The sequence below is a fragment of the Vipera ursinii genome (genome assembly GCF_947247035.1).
Source record: "Vipera ursinii genome assembly, chromosome: 2".
Lineage (NCBI taxonomy): Eukaryota > Metazoa > Chordata > Lepidosauria > Squamata > Viperidae > Vipera > Vipera ursinii.
In genome coordinates this window covers 147,994,060-148,009,061 of record NC_139513.1, presented here as the reverse complement: position 1 = coordinate 148,009,061, position 15,002 = coordinate 147,994,060, and the positions used below count along the sequence as shown (strand labels likewise).

The 15,002-nt window shown below is 39.6% G+C and overlaps 1 protein-coding gene across 1 annotated transcript; it reads right to left on the bottom strand.

Annotated features, from left to right (window-relative positions):
- Positions 1–2,464: 2,464 nt before the first annotated feature.
- Positions 2,465–7,718, bottom strand: LOC310634077 (uncharacterized protein). The gene is made up of 2 exons (XM_083352130.1): positions 7,253–7,718; positions 2,465–2,838 (listed from the first exon to the last, which is right to left on the bottom strand). Exons 1-2 carry the CDS (start codon positions 7,554–7,556, stop codon positions 2,558–2,560), a joined length of 585 nt encoding a protein of 194 aa, XP_083208256.1. The 5' UTR covers positions 7,557–7,718; the 3' UTR covers positions 2,465–2,557.
- Positions 7,719–15,002: the final 7,284 nt, after the last annotated feature.

Sequence of the window (15,002 nt, the reverse complement as noted above, 5' to 3'; positions counted from 1 at the left end):
ATCACCATTGTTGTTTGTTTTAACGTTAGAGATTTTATTAATTAAAATTCGAGAGTCCTCTATGATAAAGGGAATTAAAATAAAACAGAATGATTATAGATTGAGAGCTTTTGCTGATGACTTGGTTGTGACATTATCTCAACCGTTATAATCGGTTATAGATTTGATGGAAATTATAACTCAGTATGGTAAGGTTTCTGGGTTTAAGGTAAATAGTAATAAGACCAAGATATTGTCTAAGAATATGTCTATGAGTGAAACCAAATTAACAGGTTTTGAAATAGTAAAAAAGGTTAAGTATTTGGGAGCGTATATTGCAGCTTCAAATGCAAAATTATATAAGAATAACTATGAAACACTATGGTTGAAGATACAAAAGGATTTAAATAACTGGAAAAAATTACAATTATCTCTATTGGGAAGAATCGCAGCTGTTAAAATGAATGTTCTGCCGAAGTTTCTCTTTTTGTTTCAAATGATACCTATATTGAAAAAGGATGCCAACCTTGATGAATGGCAGAAGGGTATTAATAAATTTATCTGGGCGGGGGAAAAACCAAGAGTCAAATGTAAAATTCTGCAAGATGCTAGGGAAAGAGGGGGACTCAAGGTGCCTAATTTGAAATTGTATTATGATGCGGTGGTCTTGACATGGGTTAGTGATTGGCTTAATTTAACTAATAAAAGAATATTTCACCTTGAGGGCTGGGACTTGGTATATGGATGGCATGCATACTTGCTTTATGATAAAAAGGTGGACAGGGTTTTTAAATCTCATATTCTTAGAAGTGCCTTACTGCATGTCTGGAAAAAGTATTATTATAAGTTAAATTATAAAATACCAATTTGGGGAATTCCCGGACACGCGATAGAAGGCGTATCTATGGGAGTGAGTTTGGATATGTTTTCCTATAAGGAATTACTTAGATTGGAAGGGAATAATTGGCAACTTAAATCATTAGATGAGTTAAAACAAGAAAACATAAGTTACTCTTGGTTTCAATATACCCAATTGAAAGCCAGGTGGAAGCTGGATTAGAAGGTTGGCATCACAACTACAGATGAAAACTTAGTAAAACAAATTAGAGATTTAAATCGTGCGCATATAAAGAGGATATATAATGTTTTAATTGAATTGGATTCAGAAACGGAATTAGTTAAAGATTGTATGATAAAGTGGGCACAAAATATCCAGGAACCAATTCCGTTGGATATTTGGGAGGTAATCTGGGTTAGAAATGTTAAATTTACTCAGGCTCAAAATTTAAGAGAAAATTTTTATAAAATGTTTTATAGATGGCATTTGGATCCCAAAAAGTTGTCTAACATGTATCCTAACCTACAGTCTAAATGCTGGAGATGTGGTAGTTTAGATGCCACCTACTTTCATATGTGGTGGACTGAGGGCTTTTTTCTCATAGAACGCTCAGAACAGAGTTCAGGCACCTTTTTTGGATGGAACCTTGTAGGGTAGGCAAGGCGGGTTGTATGACATATGTGAGTTCCGGCACCTTTTTCTTTTGCAAAAAAAGCACTGGGTGGACTTGTAGAAATATAAAAGCTTTTTGGATTAAAATTTGGTGGAACATTCAAAAGATTTTTAAGAGAAAGATAAAAGTTTTCTCCACAATTGTTTTTATTGGGTATTGTTGTAGATTGTGATACTAAAAAAACCAATCTGATGTTGAATTTGATAACAGCAGCACGGTTATTGGTGGGACAATACTGGAAGAAGGATAGTTTACCTACTATAGAAGAATGGGTATTTAAAGTATCGAATCTTGCAGAAAGATTTCTGCTTATTTGAAGGATCATTCACAAGAAAGATATATTTCAGTTTGGAGAAGATGGATAGATTATATTCAGAATAAATATGGGACTAAAAAGTTCCACTTAGCTTATGAGTAGATTTTAGAGGGATATTGTTATTAGCATTGATTATTTTTGTTTGTTATTATTATTATGTTTTTAATAATTTGAATGTATCTATGTTAAAGGGGAGTTAAAGCACATTATGAATTTGGTTAATTTTATAATGGATAATTTTAGTTAGAATATGATTATTATATCTATAACCCTGTATTCAGCTCTGGGAAGTGGGGCGGGGAGGGGGGTGGTTTGGGGTGGGTGGGTTTTGGGGATATGTATTGTAAAAAAATTTTTTAAAGAACTCTTTAATAAAAAAAGTATTACCAACAACCTTCACACCAACCTACTTATTACTAGTACTTTGCAGCACTTCAGATCCAAAGAATATAAGAATATGCTTTTAAGTAGTTGGGGTCCTGCATTCTGCACCTTTGTCATTTCCTTAAAGAAGGCCTATCTTTTTCTGGGCTCACACAGTAGCCATACAATTAGAGGAAAATGTATATCTTAATTAAGAAGGCACCCCCGCTTGTTCCAAAGCACCTTGTTTCTCCTGATAGTATAAAAAATTCCCTACAACGGCATCCCATTGAATAGAAACATTGGCATTTAATGACAACACTGAATACCACAGGCGGTGAGACAGCTCATCTTCTGCACAGTTGGATGGCCTTCTTCCGGGTGTATTTTATTCTAAAAGAAAAGCATAGGCACTAGAGTCGAGTTCTACCCCTTCCTGGCTGAGAATGTTATACAGGCGGTCTGCAGTGGCCTTGTCCTTTTCACGGGTCCTCCAGGCCCACAGCATGGAGAAAATTTGCATGACAACGTTTTTAGAATGCTCCTCTTGAATTTGCTCCAGACGTGAAATATCCATACGCAGGAACAAAATCCCAATCTCCTTCCAGTTCTTCCCCATTTTCCTGGCTAGTTTCATCAGCTGTTCTTGTGAAACCAGCTTGGGTGGTGCTGAAAAATGAGATAAGAGGGGAAGAGAAAAATTATAGATGTAAAAGAGATGAGCTGACACCTCTTTTTTATTATCTCTGATAATATCATATAGGTAGCCCTCGCTTAACAACAATAATTAGGACCAGGATTTCTGTTGCTAAGCAAAGTGATTGCTTAGCAACAGAAATCACATGACTTCAGTGCTTAGCAATGGCAAGTAGCAAGTAGCCAGGCTACTTGCAACCTTCCCTCCTGGCTTCCCCACTGACTTTGCTTATGGGAAGCCAGCAGGGAAGGTTGGAAATACAAGCACATGATTATGGGATACTGCAAATTTGCCAAGAAAGAGTTGTTACTACCACCACCACTGAATGAGGGGTCATTAACTGAGGAATATCTGTTCTTGTTTAACATCTATTCAAGGAATTAATACTACAAATGTTACTACTGGAACACCCAGGTCATCATGCAAGATTATATGATGGTGGTTAGGGTCATAAACAGTGCTGGATTATAATCTAGTTTTTATGGGATAAATAGAATAAAGATAAAAAATAGCCATCTGCTTGCTGTATTCCTAGGCAACTGAGCAGGGATTTTATTGTTAAATTATTTTAATTTGGGCGTATCATTCTACAGTACAGTTTGGCATAGCAGTTAAATGCATCATGGTTATAAATTGGGAGACTGTGAATTTTAGTCCTTAGACATGAAACCATCTACATGAAGAAAATGAAAATCACTTCCATAAACGTCGCCAAAACCTGTATGAACTTGTTCATGCCGTCATCATGAGAACCAATTTGAAGGCACAAACACATATACCACAAGCTATATAATGACTGCTGGTTGATTATAGTAATGGGCCTTGTATCTGTATACTACTAAAACTTTTGTGTCTGTAACTTTTAACTGGGTGAAACGGTGCACTAAAGGGTAAAACCTTTTGAAATAAGGTACCGCAAATGGGCTTCCTTACAGAATGCACCCAAAATCCAGGATCTATGACTCCTGTGGAACTGAAATCTGACAAACTTTATAGAACAATTTATAATAAAATTATCATTAAATATTTTATGACATAATACAAAATGTTATAAAACATTTCCTGCACTCAATTCGTGATCAAGGGCAAGTACAGGCTTATGCACCAGAGACAAATTCCTTATGTGTCCAATCACAGTTGGCCAATAAAGGATTCTATTCTACTCTATTCTGTTCTGTTTTTGATATTTAATTGTGGTATTTAATTCATTAGGGACACCTTCAAGGCTGATACATCTGAATTTTTAAGAACTTTTCCAATTAAGGCAGTACAATAGGAGCTCTGCTACTATTGAAACATTAAGGAATCTGATAAGGAAATTATCCATCCCCCAGCAAAGTGGGTGGCAGTTCTGTGGGTTGGAGGAGGAGGAGGAGGAGGAGGAGGAAGCGGCTTCACTAGGGCTCTCTTGAGGGTCATGTAGGGAGGGGGAATGGAGTAAGCCAATATTATATGTAGAAAGAATGGGTCATGGTTTCTTTACTAACACTATAAAAATATTACAGAATAGAATAGAGCTGGAAGGGACCTTGGAGGTCTTCTAATCCATCCTCCTGCTCAAGCAGGAGAACCTATACAATTTCAGACAAGTGACTGTCTAGTCCAGGGGTGTCAAACTCAATTTCATTGAGGGCCTCATCAGCATTGCGGTTGCCCTCAAGGGGCCGGGTGGGTGTGGCCTGGATGGGTGTGGCCTACTGGGTGGGCGTGGCCAGCTCTACATCGTTCTCATCAAGGGTGCCTATGGGGGCCTGGGCAGGAGTGGGACAGATCTGAGGGCCTCTGGCAGAAGGAGGGTCTCTGGGCCAGGGCCAAGGCAGTGGGGGCCGTTCCCTCACTATTTCCAGGATGGCTATTTGGTGAATAACGTGACCCCCTCTTCCCTGTGGCAGCCCCTCAAATACTGGAATACTGCTATCATGTCTCCCCTATTTCTTCTTTTCTTTAGACTACCCAAACCCAAGTCCTGCAGCCATTCTTCATATGTTTTAGTCTCCAGGCCTTTGATCATCTTAATTGCTCTTTCTGATTTTTTTCCCCAAACTTTCAACATCTTTTTTGTGATATGGTGACCAAAATTGGCTGCAGTATTCCAGATGTGGTCTTACTACAGTTTAATAAAGCGGTACTAATACCTCGCGTGATCTTGATTCTATGCCTCTGTTTATACAACCCAGGATATTATTAGCTTTTTTGGCTGCTGCTGCACACTGCTGGTTCATGGTTAAACTGATCGTCCACTAGGACTTCAAGGTTCCTCTCACAGTTACTATTTTTAAGCCAGATCTCGCCCAATCTGTACTTGTACCTTTGATTTTTCCTGCCTAAATGTAAAACTTTGCTTTTCTCCACACTGAAACTCATTTTGTTGGATAGGGTCCATTGTTCAAGTTTGTCTAGATCTTTTTGGATCCTGAGTTGGTCTTCTGGGGTGTTGGCTACTCCTGCTAGTTTAGTGTCATCTGCAAATTTGATGAGTTCCCCTTTAATTCCCTCATCTAAGTCATTGATGAAGATATTGAAGAGTACTGGGCCTAAGACGAAACCTTGTGGTACCCCACTGCTTACTTCTCTCCATGTGGATGTAGGGCTGTTGAGGACTAATAGTTGGATACAGTTTGCCAGCCAGCTACAGATCCATCTGATGGTGATGTTGTCCATTCCACCTTTTTCTAGCTTACCAAGGAGTAGGTTGTGGTCTACTTTATCCAATGCCTTACAGAAGTCTAAGTATACTACGTCCACAGTATTTCTCTGGTCTATTAGTTTAGTCACTTTGTCGAAGTAGGTAAACAACTCTCATGGATTTATTTGCAAGCTAAGAGGCTTTTCAGAAACTACAAGGAGTAATTTTTGAGTCCTAATTTTGCTAGTCAAGAGTCAATCATAATTCATGGGATATGTGTTTTTTTTTTAAAAAAAAACACCACCCCACATTCTGAATAATCCCCAAATCAAGAGCAGCTGCTTGCTCCTTGGCTGTCCTGGAATCTTGAGAGTTTGGGGTCAACTACAAAGGATAGCAGAAGAAAACCTTGCTTTATGTCTGCCACATCAGATGGCACCTGACTCCGGTGGCCCATGACTTTACTCATCGCTTCCATCAGAGACAGTGCAGCTTATTCTTACTGGCAGATTTGCCATGCAGGTTCTACTTAGACTGCAGCACTTTGGGGGATATCAGGACAGTTCCTCTGAAGTTAAAACATCCATACCCTGAGCATTTCAAGTGCTTCTGCTTTCATCCAATCTATTTTTGGTGTTGCATCAGTTCAGCCTATGCTCAGTGGATTTTATTTACATCCTTCTTTTTCTCGTAAGCTCATCTGTTCTGCAAAACCGTTGACTTAATCTCTCAATCTCTATTTATTGCTGAAGCCCCTCCTGAATAAGGCTACATTATATACTTTTTGAGTTGGGGGGAAAAACTGTAAGCGGTTGCTATCAAAGAAAACATAGCTATGGTATCATGAACTGTATTGTGCCCTCCAACTCTTTCTGGTAATGTGCCACTAAAACTGTTGATAAATTTTAGTCAACCAGCAATCTCAATAAGCAGCAAGCCCATAGTAACCTGGCTCCAGAGTCGTGGATCAAGGAGGCCCTGTCACTCTTTTCTTATGTCAATTTGACCAGTTTAACTACTGCTTTAAAAAAAGATATCATCTGTGTCAGTGTTTCTCATTCTTGGCAACTTTATGATGTAGGGACTTCAATTACCAGAATGCCACACATCTTGAAGTTGTCAAGATTGGGAAATGTTGATGGGGGGACGGGGGTGTCAGTTCAACTCTGAGATATAAATATTAACTTCTATGGGTATCCTGATCTACGTTAACAAACATTATTCTGTATTTGCTCTTTCCATCCTTTTAGCATCTGCTTTATTATTAAAAAGTGTATCCTCTCTCTTTTTCTTTGGAATTCCTCTCCAGTTATAACTAGAAAGGACACTTAGCAGCAACCATCCCAGTCCCAGTGATTAGGTTTAAATGCAAGTCTGGCCACCAACAATATTCAAACTAATTTCCGTACTTTTCCCACTCTCTTCTGCCTGCCCATTTCCATCCCCAGCTGCCTTCTGCCTATGCCTCAATTGTGCTGGATTATTTTTTAAAAACTCGAGAATATTTGAAAGCCTTTCCTTTCCTGCACTGATTTTTTTTTGTCTTGTAAAACGCAATGAGTCTCCAGAGGTTTTCTGGGCTGCAGCATGGAACTACATTGCTGTATTTGCAATTTGCTCTACGGGCAATCGGGCGGAGGCGATTCTTGCTACCGGTTAAATGCCCTGTTACCCCGGATAATCCCGCATAAGGTTGAGGACAGCAACTTTGCGTCTCTACTGAGCTCAGTCTGCGGCCGCTTGACCGCCTTTATGCTTACCTGCTGCCGCCGCCGCCCCCGCTTCCCTCTCTTCTTCGGTCCCGTCACGGTGGGGACCCCTTCCTTTCGCTTCGCCCTGAAGTTGCGAGACGAGATCTTTCCTCGGGACTCTGTTTAAGACGTCGACGAGGACATCTAAGGCTCTTTCGGGGTAATATCGCAGGATCAGCTTCGCTAGCTCCACCCGAGAATCAGTGTCGCGTTTCCCGCCCGGGATGGCGTCGGGCAGGAAAAAAACGAACGTCTTGAGCTCCTTGTCTGACAGCTCCTCAAGGACCCCGAGCAGCTTCTGTTTCTCGTCCATGACCGCTTTTCAGTTGGTGGGGCTTCGCTTAGCGGAGGGTCCGGGTCGGAGAGCGGATCGAAACGCCGCTCCCTCCTCCCGCCTGGCCTGAGGGCCGCGTGGCGGGAAAAGGAGCCCGGGAGAACAAAGGGCGCGCGCCAGAAGATGGTTCCTTTCCCTTTCGCTTTCAGGACATTGTTTTTTTTCCCCGCCCGATTGGAAGAGATTCGTGTTCGAGTCGCGAAACTAAAGGGCGGAAGAGGAGTCAAGATTTCCTGGATCTTTTTTTTTTAAAAAAAGAAAACCAACAAAAAAAGGCACTCAGGTGTAAAATTCCTCCCTCTGCCTCGCTCACCGTCACTAATCGGGTTCTACAGACGAACGCGCTAAATCTCAATACTGAATAATATATAATATAAATATAAACCTTTATTGTCAAAGTACAACATGTGTACATTGAGATTAACTGAGCCTCCCCCCCCTCCGCGCTCTCTCCCCCCAACACACAGTGACAACAAACCCTCCATCCTACCACAGTTGGTAGTGCGGGAACAGCACTCCTCCTCTGATACGTTTTGAGGGGGGAAAATAAAATCGTCGGGATAGGTCTCTTATCAAATGCCAATGCTCTAATTCAGTGTTTTTTTAAAACTTTTTTTTTCCTCTGAGGACCCCTTGGCACTTTGAAAATTAAGGAAGACCCTGAAGGGATTTTATTATGCTTAAGGTTGATATTAGTAATATTGATATTAGTGATTAAAAAAAGGTGTACGGTTGTATTTATATTTTAGTTAAACAAATCTGTGATAAATACAAGTAAATAAAAAGCTGTACAAAATTTGGCGTTGAGGCCATTTCAGTATAGGCCTTAATTGGAAAACTGTCTTTGTCCCTTTCAAATGATGTATGGGAGACTTTTGTTACTTTCAAGAATGTCAATGAGGAAGAGTAGAAAATTACTCAATATTTAATCTGGTGTAGGTTTTGTCTTCTATCTCAGTACAGGCCCAGGCTGCCCTACCACTTGTCTCTGGCCATTGTTGTTCCTGGAGAGTGGGTTCAGGTGAAAAGAACTGTCACCTAGAAATACCAGTCCTGAGTGGTCTCAACCATGACAAGTCCTCCTGATTTAAGGAATCAAGGCATGAGTCCATGGAAAGTCCGATCATTCCTTCTCCAGTGACAAGCTCTGCAGCTGGACGGCCTGCAAATGAAATTTCAACCTGCCTCACCTGTTGAACTGTTTCCATCCAAGTATGAGAAAAACCTCAATGGATTGGACTACCCTGGAAATCATGTTCCTGGAACCTGGACTGTGTATTGCAATGTTTTTCTTCTGCTACTGTTGTTTCCCTCGTACCTTCTTTGGTAGAAGGAAGGACCATGGGCAAAAGGGAGTTGTGTTTATAACAAGACTACGTATTCCACTTGCAAAGGAGCAACAGGGTCACTTGTCATGCTCCTGTCAATACAGTGCAGCTTTACCAACAACTTTAAATATGGACATATGGAGGAACATACAAACATTACCTTTTGGGGAAGAATAACACCAGACTTATGGAAAAGTGCCAGAAACTTTTTTTGATGCATGTAAAGCTATTGACTGTAATCAAGCTAAATGGACTAAGTGTGGAGACAGGTGTACTCATTAAATGCCAAATATGTTTGCACATCCTACCCAACCTGGCATAATCAAAGGATTCCTGCAACCCGGTGTGCTTCAAGATAACCAGACCAATGGATTTTTCAGTATCATTTGAACTTGCTATCAATTGAACCAGATACAAATGTCGGTTCAAGTTGATCTTCCTGAGCTGGAAACCACATTTGAGATTCCTTCAGTTCAAAGACATTTTTTTATTGATCTGCCCCAAACAATTGTTTCATTTTTAAATGTGAAGCTTGAGAGAACATCACTTCTTATTTTAATTTGACTTAGAAAGAAAAGGACTGTCCAACCAAATGGGTTCTCTATTTTGTCATTGTGGCCCTAAACTGTATTATTAGACCCCAGTCTGATATTACATATAAGGAATATGTCCAAGAAGTCTCTGACAGAATGTGAAAGCTTGTAATCATGTATATGTATCTTTGTTTATGTGCAAGCAACTTTGTAGGTGCTTTATATTGGGAAATTAGTTATATAAAAGCAAATTTTTCATGTTTTAGGTAAAGGGGATTGCTTATAGGAAAAGAGCATGACAACAAAAGTGTGGGAAGAAAGAAACAATGTTAATAATTAAGGTAGGAAAATGGGTTGGGGAAAGAAGACTCAGAATATAACAACTTGCTTCCACAGAAAATTTAGGGAATGATGAATTCCTAAAAGTATAAAAGAATAATTCAGGTAGAAGAGAAAAAGGGTGGAATTAAAGGAAAATAAATAAAAGTTATTCTTTTATAAATTGTATAAAATGTAACACCAATGAATTGTATCAAATGTAACACTAAGATGTGGGGCTATCTATTTCCTGCTCAGACAGAGGTCCCACAAATGGTAATCAACAAAGTTTTTTTTTTGAAATGTTAAAAAGCTTCAAAGAAGATAGGAACATCCCAAGGTTGCAAGTAAACAAGATAAGATAGTCAATAATAATAATAATAATAATAATAATAATAATAATAATAATAAGAAGAAGAAGAAGAAGAAGAAGAAGAAGAAGAAGAAGAAGAAGAAGAAGAAGTTGGAAGGGACCTTGGAGGTCATCTAGTCCAACCCCCTGCTCAGGCAGGAAACTTTATACCATTTCAGGCAAATGGCTGTCCAGTCTCTTCTTAAAAACCTCCAGTGTTGAAGCATTCACCACCTCTGGGGGCAGGTTGTTCCACTGGTTAATTGTTCTAACTGTTGGGAAGTTTCTCCTTAGTTCTAGGTTGCTTCTCTCCTTGACTAGTTTCCATCCGTTGCTTCTTGCTTTCAGGTGCTTTGGGGAATAGCTTGACTCCCTCTTCTTTGTGGCAGCCCCTGAGATATTGGAACACTGCTATGTCACCCCTCACCCTTCTCTTCATTAAACTACACATACCCAATTCCAGCAACCGTTCCCTATATGTTTTAGCCTCCAGCTCCCTAATCATCTTTGTTGCTCTTCTCTGTACCCTTTCTAGAGTCTCGACATCTTTTTTACATCATGGTGACCAAAACTGGATGCAGTATTCCAGGTGTGGCCTTACCAAAGCATTGTAAAGTGGTATTAGTACTTCACTTGATCTTGATTCTATCCCTCTGTTAATGCAGCCTAGCACTGTGTTGGCTTTTTTGGCAGCTGCAGCACACTGCTGGCTCATATTGAAGTGATTGTCTACTAGGACTCCGAGATCCCTCTCACAGTTACTACTATTGAGCAAGGTACCACCTATACTATACCTGTGGATTTGATTTTTCCTGCCTAAATGTAGAACCTTACTTTTTTCACCATTGAATTTCATTTTGTTAGATAGTGCCCAGTGTTTGAGTCTGTCCAGATCCTTCTGTATCTTAAGCCTATCTTCTGGAGTATTGGCTATTCCTGCCAGCTTGGTGTCCTCTGCAAATTTGATGAGTTCCCCATCTATCCCCTCATCCAAATCGTTAATGAAGATATTGAAGAGCACTGGGCCCAGAACAGAGCCCTGGGGCACCCCACTACACACTTCCTTCCATGTAGATGCAGTTCCATTGAGGACCACACGCTGAGTACGACCTGTCAGCCAGCTACAAATCCATCTGGTGGATTCTATCTGGTGGATTTTTCTATCTTATCAAGTAGTAGATTGTGATCTACTTTATCTTTTTTTTTATTGAAAAGTTTTAACATACATTTTATCTTTAACAATTAATCCAATCACTTATTCCTGCTAACGCAGCAGCTTCATAGTATAATTTAAGATTGGGCATTTTAAGACCACCTCTTTCACGAGTATCCTGCATAATCTTAAGTTTAACTCGTGGCCTTTTCCCTGCCCACACAAATTTATTGACACCCCGTTGCCATTCTTCCAGATTAGAGTCTTTTTTAAGAATCGGTATCATTTGGAATAAAAATAAAAATTTAGGCAGTACATTCATTTTCACTGCTGCAATTCTACTTTATCAAATGCCTTACTGAAGTCCAAGTAAATTATATCTACAGCGTTCCTCTGGTCCACTAATTTTGTCACTTGGTCAAAGAATGTAATAAGATTTGTCTGGCATGATCTGTTTTTGACAAACCCATGTTGACTTTTAGTGATGACTTTGTTTGCATCAAGGTGTTCGCTGATTTGTTGTTTGATTATCTTTTCCAGAATCTTCCCAGGTATTGAGGTCAGGCTGATAGGTCTGTAGTTTCCTGGATCTATTTTTTCCCTTTTTTGAAGATGGGAACTACATCAGCTCTCTTCCAGTCCTCTGGTAGTTCCCCAGTGCTCCAGGATCTATGAAAAATATAGCTCAGTGGTTCTGAGATCACGTCTGCCAGTTCCTTGAGAACTTTGGGGTGTAATTCGTCTGGTCCTGGTGATTTGAACTCGTCTAGGCTGGACAGGTGCTCACTTACCATTTTCTTGCCTATCTTAACTTGCATTTCTATTCTGTTTTTTATGGCACTGGTTTGGGTAGGTTGGACTGTTTTTTTCCCTTTGTGCAAAGACAGATGCAAAAAATGAGTTAAATAGTTCTGCTTTCTCCCTATTGCTTGTCACCTTCTTGCCACTTTCCCCCACTAATGGACCAATCATTTCCTTACTTTTTTTCTTGTTTTTTATATGTTGAAAGAAGCATTTTTTGTTATTTTTGACTTTGGTTGCAAGCCTTAGTTCATTTTGAGCCTTAGCTTACCTCACTTCATCTTTGCAGGCACGGGCTATTTGCTGATATTCTGCCTTAGTTATGTGCCCCTGTTTCCACTTCTTAAACTTGTCCTTTTTATCTTTCAGTTTATCAGAGAGTTCTTTATGCAGCCATGCTGGTTTCTTTTGAGAGCTGTTATTTTTCTTCTTTGTAATGGATGTAAGGAAGTTGTTACAATAAGTCTTTTGAGTGTAAAAAGCTTCAAAGAAAATCTTTTAGAAATGTAAATGACTTCAAAGACCAACTTAGGTTTCTTAGGGGGGCATGTATCGAGAAAAGGAAGTATAATTGCCTGGTTTGAAACTTGCTCAGTGCGGTCTTTGAACCCAATCCAATTTGGGAAGGGTCTAAGAGGCCGTGTTTGCAAACGCTTTCTTTCTTTATTATTTTCAATTTCTTTTCAATAAATCTTTCTTTTTGTTAACCAGACTTCTCTTTGAGTTGTGAGTATCAAATTTTGGGTTTTTAAATCACACAGTAGTGATACTTTGTAATCATCTTTGTTTATGTGCAAGCAGATTTGTAGATGCTTTATATTGGGAAATTAGTTATATAAGAGCAAATGTTTCATGCTTTAGGTACAGGTGATTGCTTACATGAAAAGAGCATGGTAAGGGGAGGGGGAAAAGGAGTTATGGTGGAACCTGGGTTGTTGTGTATGAGTCATCATCTTGGAATTTTTTTGGAATTTTTTTTGGAGCTGTCATGCCTGGTACAAAGACCTGATCTTTTTATTCTGGAAAGGTATAAAAGGTGGAAGACATCTTTCCCGGTTGTTTCCTTCATCTCTCTACCAGCCACGAAGAGAGATTTATTTTGATCAAAATAAAAGTTGTTTGCTTGCTGAAACCTCAGCTCAGGAGTTTCTTTTGGCTCTTTTAAATTCCTGAGTAATGCTGGGGCAATTGTGAGGCTAAGTGGAAAACCTTACAATAGGCTAGCACATAATTTTGATTTTGTAGATCCCTAAGAAACATTGCTCTAACTAGCATTGCAAGAGGGCTAGAGATGCAATATTCTGCCCACAGTGCCAAGGAAACCACATGGACACACACTCAGGATGTTTCCATTATGCTGGATGATGAACTTGCCAGGCTGCAAAATGCCTAGTGAACTGCTCGGGACGATCAGAGAGCAAGTTCTGTGCCAACAGCTCTCCTGCTTAAGAGAATGGCCCAACAGAAGCTGAAAGGATGTCCAGCTGCTGAAGTGACCAGAAGCAAAAGGAAACTTCACTGCTGCAATGTTTTGCATGCTGGTGCTGTACGGTAGGACGGAACCATCGGAGACAGATGTCTATGGAGATTCTCAGCCATCCAGGTCATAGTTATTATCCCAAAGGTGCTTTTTCAGGTGGCAACTAGACTTCCTTGTTTTTCTTTGAAGATGTTTTGCTTCTCATCCATGAAGCTTCTTCAGCTCAAGAAGTATTTCTTCAGAGCCGGAGAAGCTTCTTGGATGAGAAAAAGCACCTTTGGGACATCAGAGACAGACTTAATGCTATCAGAGCAGCATCTCAATACAGAACTCTGACATTCTGGGAATCGACAAACAGCAAGGGGCTGGAATAGGTCTACAGCCAGCACATGTTCAGTTGTATGGTCAAAATCAAAGTTTGAATTTTTGCTATGAGCAAGGAAATGGTAGAAAAGCTGGGATTTTCCAATTCATCAAAAGGGTATCAAAGTTGATGCTTAAGTACAGTCCCCCTTAAATAATAAGATAGTAGTCTCAATTGAGTGAAGCTGATCAAAATTACAGCAATTCAGGCCTATCCTCAAATCACAGATGAGAAGAAGTGGAAATAATTCTTTCTTCGTGGACACCATTCTAGGCTCTTGCCTCTGGAAAGGAAAATTAATTCTTCCAAGACAATATAGTTAATGCTTGTAATGTTTTCCATGTTGCTTTTAATGCTGTTTGTTATTTTTAAACATTATTCCTTGTTTAACTGCTTGCCACCCAGAGTCACCTATGGGAGATGGGCAGCCACATAAATATATATGTAAATTTATAATAATTTATTAATTCTACTAAAGATGATAGTCTGCATAATGTCAATTAACTTGTAACCTAATTTTGGAGAATCTGTTTCCCTGGGGCATCAGTTCTGAATTATCACCCTTCCTTAAAGAAGTTACGGACAGTATCACTGATTCTCTTTCTCTCGTTTTACAATAATCATTTGAGATGGCCTAGAAAGTGAATGAGATACTAATTTTTAGATTAACTGCTATTTTCTGCTTCATTTTTTTTAAAACTTTGCCCTTGCAAATACTTTTGTACCATTCTGGTTAAAATTGTTTCTGAGAAATATGAATATGTCTACAGTGTGGTTTGGTTTTACAAGATTGCAGCCAGAATAATTTGTGAACTATAGTTTATGCTTTGGTGGATTTTTTTTCCCCTTCCATTCAAACGTGTCCAATTCTTGGAAACTGCCTGGACGAGACCCTTGGCAAGTTTTCTTAGCAAGGTTTTTCAGAAATGGTTCACCATTCCATCCTTCCTAGGGCTGAGTGTGTGGCTGGTCCCAGGTCATCCACATGGCTTTGAGTCCAAGGCGGAACTAGAATTCATGGGCTCCCTGTGTCCAGCTTGATGCGTTAGCTACTACTGCAAATTGGCTCTGAGTGGATTGTATAAATGCTGTCAGT

Coding starts and splice junctions, on each gene's coding strand:
- LOC310634077 (XM_083352130.1), bottom strand. CDS start 7,556: ATGGACGAGAAACAGAAGCTGCTCGGGGTCCTTGAGGAGCTGTCAGAC. Junction 2,839..7,252: donor GGGGGCGGCGGCGGCAGCAG/GTAAGCATAAAG, acceptor CTCATTTTTCAG/CACCACCCAAGCTGGTTTCA.